Consider the following 12,771-nt stretch of genomic DNA (forward strand, 5'->3'; position numbering starts at 1 on the left):
AATAAAAAATTCTAGTTTCATAAGGTTCAATCTAACTTAAAAATAAAGCATGTGAGATAGCTTTTGCCTAAGAATGGTTCTTCTTGCCTTATTAGCACTGAGCATCTTGTGCACTATGTATCTCCTTCATCATCCATTGTTATGAAATGTAAACTCTTTAATAAAAGAATTTTATTAAGTTTCATTACTTAAAACTCTTTAATAAAAGAATTTAATGATGAGCATAAGGCAAATTATTCAGTTGATATAAATTTAAATTATTGACAAAGTCTCTGTGGTACAAATGCCACTATCTCTGAACTTTTGCAGTGATCATGCATTCTTTATATTTAGTGGAAAAAACAATCATGCTAATTCTAATATGGAAAATAAAGACTAAAAAAAAAGAAAATAAAGACTAAAAAGAAAAATAACCTGTGTGTAACTAATGTTACAAGGACAAACAGGACTACTAAAAATTTTTAATTCATTTAAAAATGAATTAAATGATGAGTACTTAAACATTAAAGATTTATAAGAATTATATGCCACACACTGTTTTAAAAACCAGAGGTCCCCAATCTCATAAAGATTATAATTAAATGGCTGTGATGTAAAAAGATGGTGAGCATTTTTTCATGTGTCTGTAGGTCATGCACCTGTCCTCTTCAGAGAAGCTTCAGTTCAAGTCTCTTGCCCACAAGGAAATGGGATCACTTTGTTCTTTTCTTCTTAATTAGTTTGAGTTCTCTGTGGATTCTAGTTATCAAACCTTTGTCAGAAACATAACCCCCAAATATCTTCTCCCATTCTAAGGGCTGTCTGCTTGCTTTACTTACTGTGTTCTTGGCTGTGCAGAAGCTTTTTAGTTTGATCAGATCCCAGTAATGTATTTTTGGTGTTGTTTCAATTGCCCAGGGGGTCCACCTCATAAAATATTCTCCCAGGCCAATTTCTTCAAGTGTTTCCCCTGAACTCTCCATAAATGTTCCAAAATTGATTGTGCTCTCGGCTGCACAACTCGGTGAATATACTAAATTAGTACTCTACACTTTAATGAATGAATTGTATGTATGTAAATTATATTTCAATAAAGCTGTTACATATGAATTATAATCTTAAGAAAATATCTTTAAATAACAAAATTTCCCACTTAATGCAAAGCAAAATTTATACACATTTGTTAATGTTTAAAACAGAATTAAAATATGTAATAGAACAAAGGATAGGGCAAAGTATACTGTTACAAGGTTCTTTTGTTTTTTAAAGAGGTAAAGGTCTCACTACCTTGGCCAGGCTGGAATACAGTTGCTATTCACAAGTGTCATCTTGGCATACTGCATCCCTGAATTCCTGACCAAACACAACTCTCATGCCTCAATCTCTGAAGTAGCTGGGATACAAGTCTGTACCAGAGCACTCAGCACACATGATGATGATACATTATTTGAGGGTAAACTATAATAAAGATGTATATTACAAACTTAAACACCCTAAAAAACCCTAAGAGATGGACATAAATAACAACCTGATAGTGCAGATAAAATAAAATCAAAACTATTCAATTAATCCCCCCAAAAGTGTGTGTGTGTGGGAAAAATAATCATCATGTAAGACACATAAAAAATAAAAATATGATGGCAGATTAAAAAAAAAGTATATCGATAGGATTGCAGGCATGAGCCATCTAGCAATCTGGGAGGCTCAGGTAGATCTCAGGAGTTCAAAGACAGCCTGCACAAGAGTTGAGACCAGTCTCTGCTAAAAATAGGTGGGTGTTGTGGTGGGTACCAATAGTCCCAGCTACTTAGGATGCTGAGGCAAGAGGACCACTTGAACTCAAGAGTTTGAGGCTTCTGTGATCTATGACACTATGGCACTCTACCCAAGGTGACAAGGTGAGACTCTGTCTCAAAAAAAAAAAAAAAAAAAAAAAATTACAGCAATGATAACATTAAAAGTCAATGATTAACACTCCAGTGAAAATTTAAGTAATCACCAGACCCAATGATATGCTGAAATCCACTTTAGAATATTTGTAACTTATTGTAATCCACTTTGTAATATTTCTAACCCTAATTTAGAATATAAATTAAAAGCAAAAGTACAGAAAAAGATATAAAAAAGGATACATCATGAACACCATTCAAAGGCTATAATTAAATTAGGCAAAGAAGGCTCTAGAACTAAGAATACTACCAAACGTAAAGAAACTGTTTCATAACGAAGGTCAGTTCATGAAGTACAACCTCAAAACATGTGAAGTAAAATCTAACAGAAGTGAAAGGAGAAACAGATAAACCCACAATTACACTTGAAGATTTCAACAGCACTCTGTGATTAAACAAACCCAAACAAATAAATTAGACAGGATATCAAGACTTGACCCACCTCTCAAGGAATTTGACCTGACATGTATGGTCACATAATAGTAATAAACATTCTGTGTAAGATCTCATGAAATATTCTTCAAAATAGACCACATTTTGGGCTATAAAACAAGTACAAATAAACTTAAGCTGTAATCAAATTGTTTTTAATCCAACTACAGCAGAAGTAACCAGAAACAAATAACATAGTTGTGGAAAATTACCAAGTATTTAGAAATCTAGTAACTGATGAGTTAAATAAAAAAAAGAAAAAAGAGAGAAATTACAAAGTACAGTATTTTAAATTCACTGAAAATGGAATACAACCTATCAAAATCTATAGAATCTTAAGCAGCTCAAACAATGCTTAGAGGAAAATCTAAACCATTAAATATTTATAATATATATATATGTATGTATGTATGTATATAACAGGAAGGAAAACTGGTCTAACTTAATGATCTAGGCTTCTATTTTAAGGAGCTAGAGAGACAAAACAAAAGCAGAAAGATATATAAAGTAAAATTCAATGAATTAAAAAAATCAACAAAAGCAAAAGCTGATTCTTGGAAATGATCAATAAAATTGATAAATTTCTTAACAATAACCAAAAAGACAATTTATTATCAGCAATGAAAGACATCACTACAGATGCTACAAGGAATTAAAAGGATAATTAAAAATTTTAGAAATAACCTTATGCCAACCTACATGAAATCACAAATTTCTCAAAAGACATAAATAACCAACCTTTACACTCAAGAAGAAATAATAAATCTGAATAGCTATTTATCTTAAACTCTCCTCACAAACAAAATGCCAGTTCCAAATAGTTTCAATGGTGACTTCTACCAAAACTTAAGAAATATTACCCTTCTATACAAACTCTTCCCCAAAATAAACGCAGATCTATGTTGCCAGTTTTACTCTACTGCCAACCAAGACACCACAAAAGAACTACAGACTCATATCTTTTAGGATGGAGAAATGCTTATTTTTTTTGAAAAACTGAAACTAGCAAACATTATGACTAAGCAGTGTTTATTCCAGGGACACAAGGTTAGTTTAACATGTGAAAAATCAATTAATATAATTCATATATAAATTACATATAAAAAGTAAAAAAAAGAACCATATGATCGTCTCAACAGATGCAGAAAAACCATGTGACAAAATCAAAACCTATTTTGAATAAAAACTCTCAGAAAAATAGGATTAATAGTTATTTTGTAAATTTGTTAAAAAGCATCCATAAGGGTAGTGCCCGTAAGGGTAGCTCAGTGGGTAGGGCACCGGCCACATACACACAGGCTGGCAGGTTTGAACCTGGCCCAGGCCAGCTAAACAACAATGACAACTACAACAACAACAATAGCCGGGCGTTGTGGCGGGCGCCTGTAGTCCCAGCTACTTGGGAGGCTCAGGCAAGAGAATCACTTAAGCCCAAACAGTTTGCAGTTGCTGTGAGCTGTGGCATCATGGCACTCTATCAAGGGCAACAAAGTGAGACTCTGTCTCAAAAAAAAAAAAAGGCGAAGAGTTAGCATTCCAACAGACAACCCAATATATACTGTGTAGAACATAACTGATAATCAGACTGAAGGATAAAGTATATATTTGTGTAAAAATCATGATTTTTTAGATAGGACATGGGTATCCTACATTCTTAAACAATGCTTATATGTCAAAAGAGATTATCAAGACCAAATAAAGCCAAAAACTTACTCAGATCATATTTTCAAACTATTAAAATTTGTAGTCCATTAAATCACTAAGGTTTTGTGGTTAACTCATATTCATTTTAAATGCATTCAAACTCAACAACCATTAGCCTCTATCACCCACCTCTGATAGGCCCAACTCTCATTTTTTCAGTTTTAATGGTTTATATGAGGCAAAATGAATGTAAAATCAGGCTTATTTTTTAATAGTGAGAGTATCTGTACATTCCTTAAGAATACAACTCAAGTCAAACCATATCAAGCTAAAATTGCTGAATAAACAATAACAGCACAAATAGAATGAGCTGCCTTTCATACATCTGTTAATTATTGTTAAAAAGTTTTTAAGAACTATGTGTAAAATGGGTCATACAAATAAAAGTATGATACTTAAAATTACTAAAAATTTTCAAATTATTGATTGAAACCATGACTATTCTCAATTAAATAGAATAATAATCAAACTAACCTAACTTCCAGAATAACGTAGGCTTAATGTTTTAGCATTCAACATAGTCATTTATTAGGTTCAAGAGAAGTCCAAGGAAAGTGCAGTACTGAGCAACAACAAAACTTCTTTCAATTATCATATGACTACCTGAAGAGTTAATATTCAAGACAATCAATCCTAATAATGAAAACTATACAGATCTTTCAAAATTAAGCTTTAACAAATCACAAACATTTGACACAGTGTTGGTGTAGCAAAAGTGAAATTTTAAATCAAATCTCTTGCTATGGTACTTCTATCCTACCTGTATCTTCAATAAATTCCACACATTTTTCAACAAACAGTGGTATGGGCTTTTCAGGTGTAACCAGATCCTGGAGGGGCATCCCAAAGTAATTACTTTCCCAATTTCTACGTATTGGTGGATTGAAGTTCTTAGTTTTCTTCTTCTGCTATAAGAAAACATATTCGAGTTAAAATGATTAAAATTAATTTCTTTCAGAATATTATTAAGCAACATAAATACAAAGTTTGCATCAAAAGAAATATTTAAAACCCACACCCAACCTAAATGTCCATCAACATGAGACTCAAATAAATTCTGCTAGAAGCAGCAACTTGAGCAATAAAGAGACAAAAGTGAACAACAACAACAACAAGATGGCTGACTAGAAAAAAAATGTTCTCTTTGGAAAATAAGAGAAAACTGGGTAAGTAGAGAGGGATTAGAAGATCATTTTCAATGCCAGCACAGGGACAAACTGGAGTAAGCAATGCCTGGTTCAGTTTAGGTATGACATGTCAATTTTATCTGGTCTTTGAGGTAGGTATAAGTGAGGTTTTTGTGTCTACATGTATTTTTAATAACGTAATACATAGGGTGTCCCAGGGGTTGCCCCTAAAGTTGCCATACACAGGGAAAATGGGAAATTGTAGCTAAATATACATTTACAAAATTTCATTCCAAAATTTTATACAGAGGTGGCTAACATGTATTTTTTGTAAAATTCTAGAAGGAGTATTTTGTAAATAAAGGTACATTTAGCCTCTATTTCCTATTTTCCCTATGCTATGGTGACTTTAGGAGTCACCTACTAAAGTGACTAAAGGATACTCTACTGTTTTGGGATACTCTGTAATTATTGATTATATATTGAGGCTATGTAACTCCATAGACTCTTAGTCCCATCATTTGTCTCTTATTTTTCTTTCTCTTCCTATCTATTGATGTTTTCTTTAATGTTAAGATAATTTTCAGAAGTAACATATAAAACATTTTCACAATAGTTAAAAACAAAAATAAATAAGAATTTTCAGAGTACACTCTGGGTGGCTAACATGAAGAGGAGGGAGAGCCTTCATCTCTATTAAAAATAGTAAAATTAGCCAGGTGTTGTGGCAGGCACCTGCAATCCCAGCTGCTCAGGAGGCTGAAGCAAGATCTCTTAAGTCCAGGAGTTTGAGGTTGCTGGGAGCTAGGTGGATGCCATGGCACTCTAACCTGGCCAACAGAGTAACACTGTCTCAAAAAAAATTTCAATATAATAAAAAAAAAAGGTGGGGAGTGGGGAATTCTCAGAGTATAACTTCAATCTAGCTTTAGAAAGAAAATGATTGTTAACTAGGGACTGAACTTCTCAAAAGCTAAGGAAATAGTGTCTGTAGTCAAACTAAGGGAAATTTTGATTCAATCTTTCTCGAGTAGCTATCACATTCTTACAAATGATTCTATTGTGCAAAATCCATTGATAATCTCTGAAGTATAGGAAGATAAGAAAGTTTTCAAAAAATTCAGAGAGGACCCTAAAGCAGTTTTATAGATAACCCTGGTTCCATTTTTAATCTAATTTTATCTACAAATTTTTATTTTCTTTGGTATAAATCACAAATCCATATATACTTGTCTTAAGGAGAGGGAGCACAGACATGGTTTTCAGTGCCTGAAACAAAGTCTTCATCTTAAATTCTCATTCTTTCCAGAATAGTCTTTCCTCTAATGAATCCCTCATTGTATTCTTCCAAGTCTCTGGTATCTTGAATACTTAACTAAATCCTTTCAATTCAGGAAACCTCACCCAGCAAACTCTCAGAACTCATGAAATCCAAATCTTCATATACTATTACTCTCTGGTGATACAGATTACACGCAACTTTGGAGTGTACAGACTACACACAACATAACTAGTTAAGAGGGCATCAGGGTGTTGTTTAACCCAGTTCAAGACCTAACTCAATAACTCAAGTGGCATGGGTCCTTATTCCTTAAATGATCCTTCCACTGAAGTGAAAATGAAGACACTATAACCTCAAAGCTGAAAGAGAAGTACAGTGTCTGGGCCATCAGGAGTGATAGGGAACTTTGCAGCTTGCCAACTACTAGCTGCATTATCATTTGATTAGAAGAGTGAAAAGTGAACCAAAGATGTTGTTTGGAGAGAGAACAATAGTGAAACAAATGACACTTAGGTTGATAAATGAAAATAACAATGCCTAAACCTGTGGCAGGAGCAACAGAAATGAAGAGACAAAGAGTCTGCACTGTCACCTGAGGAACACAAAGTTGTAAAACAAATAAGCTAGCTAGGTAGTCAGTCCTAACTAGAGGACTTAAGGATTTCTTAAGCCCAATCGGCCCTTAAGAAATCCTTTTTGGACTATGGCCATACCATCCTGAAAATGCATGATCTCAGAAATTAAGCAGGGTTGAGCCTGGTTACTTGGATGAGAAGAAATCTTTTTAATAATGGCCATTAGCAGATGATCTACTCTCAAATGACTATGAAATCATTTCATCCCTACCCTTGGGGTCACAGGAAAGGAAAAAGTGAAGTCTCAACTTTATCCAGGCAGCCCTGAATACTTAAACTGGGGGATAAGACAAGAAAGCTAAAAAAGGTAGGTTTTCTGGCTTATTCTCATTATATGTATGTCCCAGGTATGGCCCATAAAGTTATATAGGCAAGTTATTTAATTTCTGCAGTTATACCAAGATTCAGAGCTACTAATCTAAGGTAACAGTGAGAAATTTCTGGGCAACTCAAAAGGGATACGATACTAACACAGAACTGCTCTGACAGTCAAGTTCTAATCAATACATATTAGGGGTGGGGGGACATCTATGAGACTTTACTTTTTTTTTTTTTTAACCGATTAATGTCACTGCCGTAAAAGAAAATCCTATGCAGAAAAAGTTGTGAATTAGACACTCCTATATCAGCTTTTATAATGAATGAAATGTATACAAATACAATTCCTTTTTCTATGATAGTACTTAACCATTATAATTCAAGACATTTTTGTAAAACATGTGACTTTTGAAAAACTCTGAAATTGATATGCACCCCCAGTTAAGAGTTGCTGCTCATCTATAGCTACAAACTAATGCCAACACAAAATGATTTATATAATTTAAAACCTATTCCATAAATTAAACTATCTAAGCCTAGATGATTCTAACTGCTATAAAATGTCATCAAGCTTCTTTGAAATGCAATAGAAAAATGAGTAGTTTGACATTTTGTTATCTCTAGGGTGGGTTTTTTGTTTGTTTTAAGACAGAGTCTCACTCTATTGCCCTCAGGTTGAGCTGTCCTGGCGGCGTCATAGATCATAGCAACCTGAAACTCCTGAGTTCCAGCAATCCTCCTGTTTCAGCCTCTCAAGTAGTTGGGACTACAGGTGCCTGCCCCAGTGCTCTTGCTCAGGCTGGTCTTGGAACTCCTGAGCTCAAGCAAACCACGTGCCTTGGCCTCCCACAGAGCTAGAATTACATGCCTTAGATACTGCTCCTTAATGTTCTGACCTCATTTCCCTCTACTTTCTTCATCATTTATTCTCTTCCTCAAACTACCTGGTTTCCTTGCTACTTTAATGTCAGAAATGCTCTTGCCTTAGGACTTTTGTATTGGCTGTTTGTTCCCTTTACCTTCTCAATGAGGTCTACATTGGTCACCATATTAAAAACCTACTGCTGTCTTTCCCCAGCCCCTCCCCAGTACTCCCAATCCCTCTTCCTCTGCCCTCATCCTCACAACACTATTTAATTTATTCATGTATTATTATTATTATTATTATTATTATTTGGCCCTTGTTATAATTTAAGCTTTACACAAGGACAGGAATTTTTATCTGCTTTGTTCAGCAACATACCCCAAACACGTGGAATATTGTCTGTGAAAGAAATTAGTCCAAGTAGTCCAGGAGGATATTTCTCTAAAATAACGAGTTTAATTTGTAGAGTGAATGACCTTACGATGTATTAGGGAAGACAGACAAATAAGAGTGATTCATCAAGTTGCATATGTATCATATCAAACACAGCAAGTTTCAGAGAATCTTAAAAGCACCCAGGCTGAAGAAAAATCACCAATAGCTACAGGAAGACAGCATACTAGCCTCAGAGTTCTCAGGAAAAGTAGAAGTCAGAAGAGTCATGTACAGGTATGTTAATGAGACAAGTATGTGTGGAGAATGTTTTTCACTCAGCCAATGTCATTCAGGTGTGTATAACCAGTAACTAAAATTTATTTAAAGTTCTCAAATATATAATAATCATTCATAAATTACAGGAGTCTCAAACTCATTGTGAAAAGTCAAATGCATGATGAAACATCAATGAAAAAGAACTTACGCTAAAGATTTATGCCATGAAAAACATTAAAGTGAACCCTGTATACAAATAAACATAAAACTAATTCTAAGTAGCAGTGGTATGGCTATTAAATAAAATTTAATTTATAATTTTGTAGGTAAAGCTATAATATGTACAAATAATTTGATAACAGGCCAGAACCAAAAGCATCAACCTACCATAAAAGGAAGAAATGTGATGCAAGAGATAATTCAATTATGCTAGTGTGCAACAGGTATGTATGATTTACTCATGGGGTAGAATGAGGATAATAAACTGAAATGCGATTTAATGTAGTATTTAAAGATAAAAATAAGCAGATAAATAAAAATATTTTTAAAAAACTGAACAAATATATACACACAAACAGAATAAGATCAGCTACAGAAAAAGATTCTTAGTCTTGGTATAAACTAACCTAACCTACAAAAGAAACTGCAAAAACTGAAAATAAAAGGATTAAAATGATTTTTTTGTTTTTAAAAGAGCAATATTAACGTTGGAGTTGTCTTCAAGGCAAAAAAATCTTTTAACTATAAAAAGAAACTCACTTGACAAGTATCTAGAATTCAATAAACCAAAAAGCAACAACATATTACAGCAGAAATAAGCAAACATCTATGAAAACAGAGTAACAGAAATTTTAAATGATTTCCTTTTATTTATCAGTTCAAGTATGTCAAAATTAATGATAATTAATTCAAAGATGTGAATTAAGGTTACTAATAGATTCACACACAAATTACATAAATTTTAAGCTTAATATAAACAGTATCATTTCATTTCTGTAAAAATAATTGATGTTAAATATAGCAAAAATTCAAAATACCAAACTATGACAATGACCCTAGGGATTTGGAATGAGGCTATATTAGAAAAGAGAAAGAATAATAGGGGGAATTATACAGAATTTTTACTGTAAGTCATCTATTTTTCTTTTGTAAAGAAAATTATTTTAAAAGGATCGACATTACTTGGTCCTTTACCAGAAAAGCTGGTAAGATTAAAAAATTATCATATATAAATTTTAGTCCTTCTCTTTCCAAAAAGGAGAGATCAGGAATTGTATTTTTCCCTAATGGCTTCCAATTTGAGACTTCTCTGGTCCCCATAAACCCTTGGCCCACATCCAAGAGATTGCCAATATATCCTAGCATATGCTGCAGTTAATGAAACTCAAGTAGGGTTGGGGCGATGGGCTCCTGCTTGTAATCTTAGCATTCTGGGAGGCCAAGGTGGGAAGATCTCTTGTGGTCAGGAGTTTGAAAACAGCCTACCAAAAATAGAAAAATCAGCCAGATTTTTTTTTTAATCTTTTAAAATCACGGTGCATGCCTATAGTCCCAGCTACTTGGGAGGCTGAGGTAAGAGGATTGCTTGAGTCTAGTTTGAGGTTGCAGTGAGCTATGAGGATGCCACTGCACTCTACCTGGGGTGACAGAGTGAGACAGTCTCATAAAAAAGAAAAAAAAAAAAAAGAGGCTTGGAGCCTGTGGCTCAAGCAGCTAAGGCGCCAGCCACATACACTTGAGATGGTGGGCTTGAATCCAGCCCGGGCCTGCCAAACAAAAACAATGGCTGCAACCAAAAAATAGCCAGGCATTGTGGCAGGTACCTGTAGTCCCACCTACTTGGGAGGTGGAGGCAGGAGAATCACTTAAGCCCAGGAGGTGAAGGTTGCTATGAGCTGTGATGCCACAGCACTCTACACAGGGCAACAGCTTGAGGCTCTGTCTCAAAAAAAAAAAAAAAGAAAAACCCATACAACACCTCCCCCCAACCACTCATATAGTACATGTACTACCTACCTTCTCCCTTTCAAATGGCCTCAAATCACATTTCAGTGACAAGTAGAAAAAATAAGAACTTATCATTAAATAATAAGAACTCTTATTATCACCATGACCAACCTACTGGTCACAACCTATCACCAATTTTCCCTCCTATGAAGTTCAGTTATATAACTCCTATTGTCTAATCCATGTTACCTTTTCCTCTCTTATTTCTTTCTTCCTTCATAGTTACTCCTATTCCCCATCTCTTTTTCTTCCACTGCATCAATTTGTCCTCTCGTGGATCATTCTTACTAACTTATAAATACTCCCTAATCTCTCTTATCTTTAAAAACACGAAAACTGTCCTTTGATTCCACATTGCCTTCTAGTTACTGCCCCAATTCTTGCTCCTTTTCAAAGCAAAACTTCTTGAGTATGTCATCTGCATCTACTGTCTCTAATTTTCACATCTAACTCATCAACCCACTTCCATGTGGGTTTCCCAAGCATTCCTCTAAGATCAGGTACTATCAAATAAAAAGAAATTTTCTTCATCTTTCTTTATCTCTCAGCATCATTCTTTCTTAAACTTCCTCCTAAACACTTGGCTTTTTGGGTCCCATATCACCACAACTAGTTTTTCTTTTCTCATCAAGGATTCCTTTTTCAGTTTCATCTATGAACAACTCTTCTATCCCAACTCATTTCTTCTAAACTCTTTCTCTAGCTATACTCTGTCCTTATGTGAATTCAACTAATCCCATAAGTTTAAATTCTTTTATGTCCTGATAACTCTTCTAAGTACCAGATTCATACACCTAATTTCTAGAGACTGTGACATTTCTACTTGGGTGTCCACATAGATTTTTTTAAACGCATCATAAAAAGCATGAACATGTCTTTATTCCCTCTGGTCTGAAACTTTTCACTTTTAGTCTTCTCTACCTCAGCAAATCCAGTTTGAGCAAATCCCAGTTGCTCAAACCTTAAATCTAGAGATAATGTTGATTTTCCCTTTTCCCTTACTCTCCACAGTGAGGATATCATTAGCCCTGTTATTACTTCCAAAACATTATCCAGAATTTGGTCACTTTTCCCTGTTTTGGTACCTGCACCTGGCACATCTAGCACATGGCTGACACTCAAACATTGATGGAAGGAGACAAAACCATTAACAGACAAGAGAAAGCCTTCATCACGTTTCCGTTAAAATACAAAGTACTGTTGGTTTATTTACCAGCTTACAGAAACAGTTCCATTTACCTAATTTTTTATTCTTATGAGAGTCACTAAATAGGAGTGTCTAAGCCTAAGCATCCTGACCTAATAAAGAAATAGTTACTTGCCAAAATAATAGTTGTCAGAAAATTACAGGAAGAATAGTCAACTCCACGTGACTTCATCTGGACATAAGATGATGTACTTTCAACAGCATTGAAAAGCTAAAAAAAAAAAAATCACTGTAACATGCTAGGTTTCCATGAGCACAAAAACCTGTGGAATTTAATACCCTTAAGAAACGTATAATCTTTTAAGGTTCAAAACCACCACCATTATTTTATTAACAGCATACAGAATGGTATGTGATTAAGTGTCAAAATAACTAGATGTAAGACTTAAGCCCAGACTTCAAAAGGTAGACCTTGTACAGAAAAAAATTAGGTCAAGGACATTTTAGAAATTAAGAAAGGATCTAGTCTGTAAGTCATTTACTCATCTGAACATTTCAGTGATTACTTTATGTCAAGACAAGGACTCAGAAATCATTAGAAACTGCCATTTATTTACTGACCTCTATATATTAGGTGCGTTTTAATACTATGTGCATAATCTTAATTTTCACAAT

General features: G+C 34.2%; 1 protein-coding gene across 4 annotated transcripts in view; it reads right to left on the bottom strand.

Annotated features, from left to right (window-relative positions):
- Positions 1–12,771, bottom strand: part of ARHGAP5 (Rho GTPase activating protein 5) — a 79,923-nt gene that overhangs the window by 35,841 nt on the left and 31,311 nt on the right. For 3 of the 4 annotated variants that reach the window (XM_053594221.1, XM_053594223.1, XM_053594222.1), the window contains exon 3: positions 4,825–4,972. In XM_053594221.1, the coding sequence (XP_053450196.1) occupies positions 4,825–4,972 (148 nt within the window). The remainder of the gene's footprint in view (positions 1–4,824; positions 4,973–12,771) is intronic. The other variant, XM_053594224.1, reaches the window with a different exon arrangement.

The sequence above is a fragment of the Nycticebus coucang genome, chromosome 6 (assembly GCF_027406575.1).
Source record: "Nycticebus coucang isolate mNycCou1 chromosome 6, mNycCou1.pri, whole genome shotgun sequence".
In the NCBI taxonomy this organism is placed as follows: domain Eukaryota; kingdom Metazoa; phylum Chordata; class Mammalia; order Primates; family Lorisidae; genus Nycticebus; species Nycticebus coucang.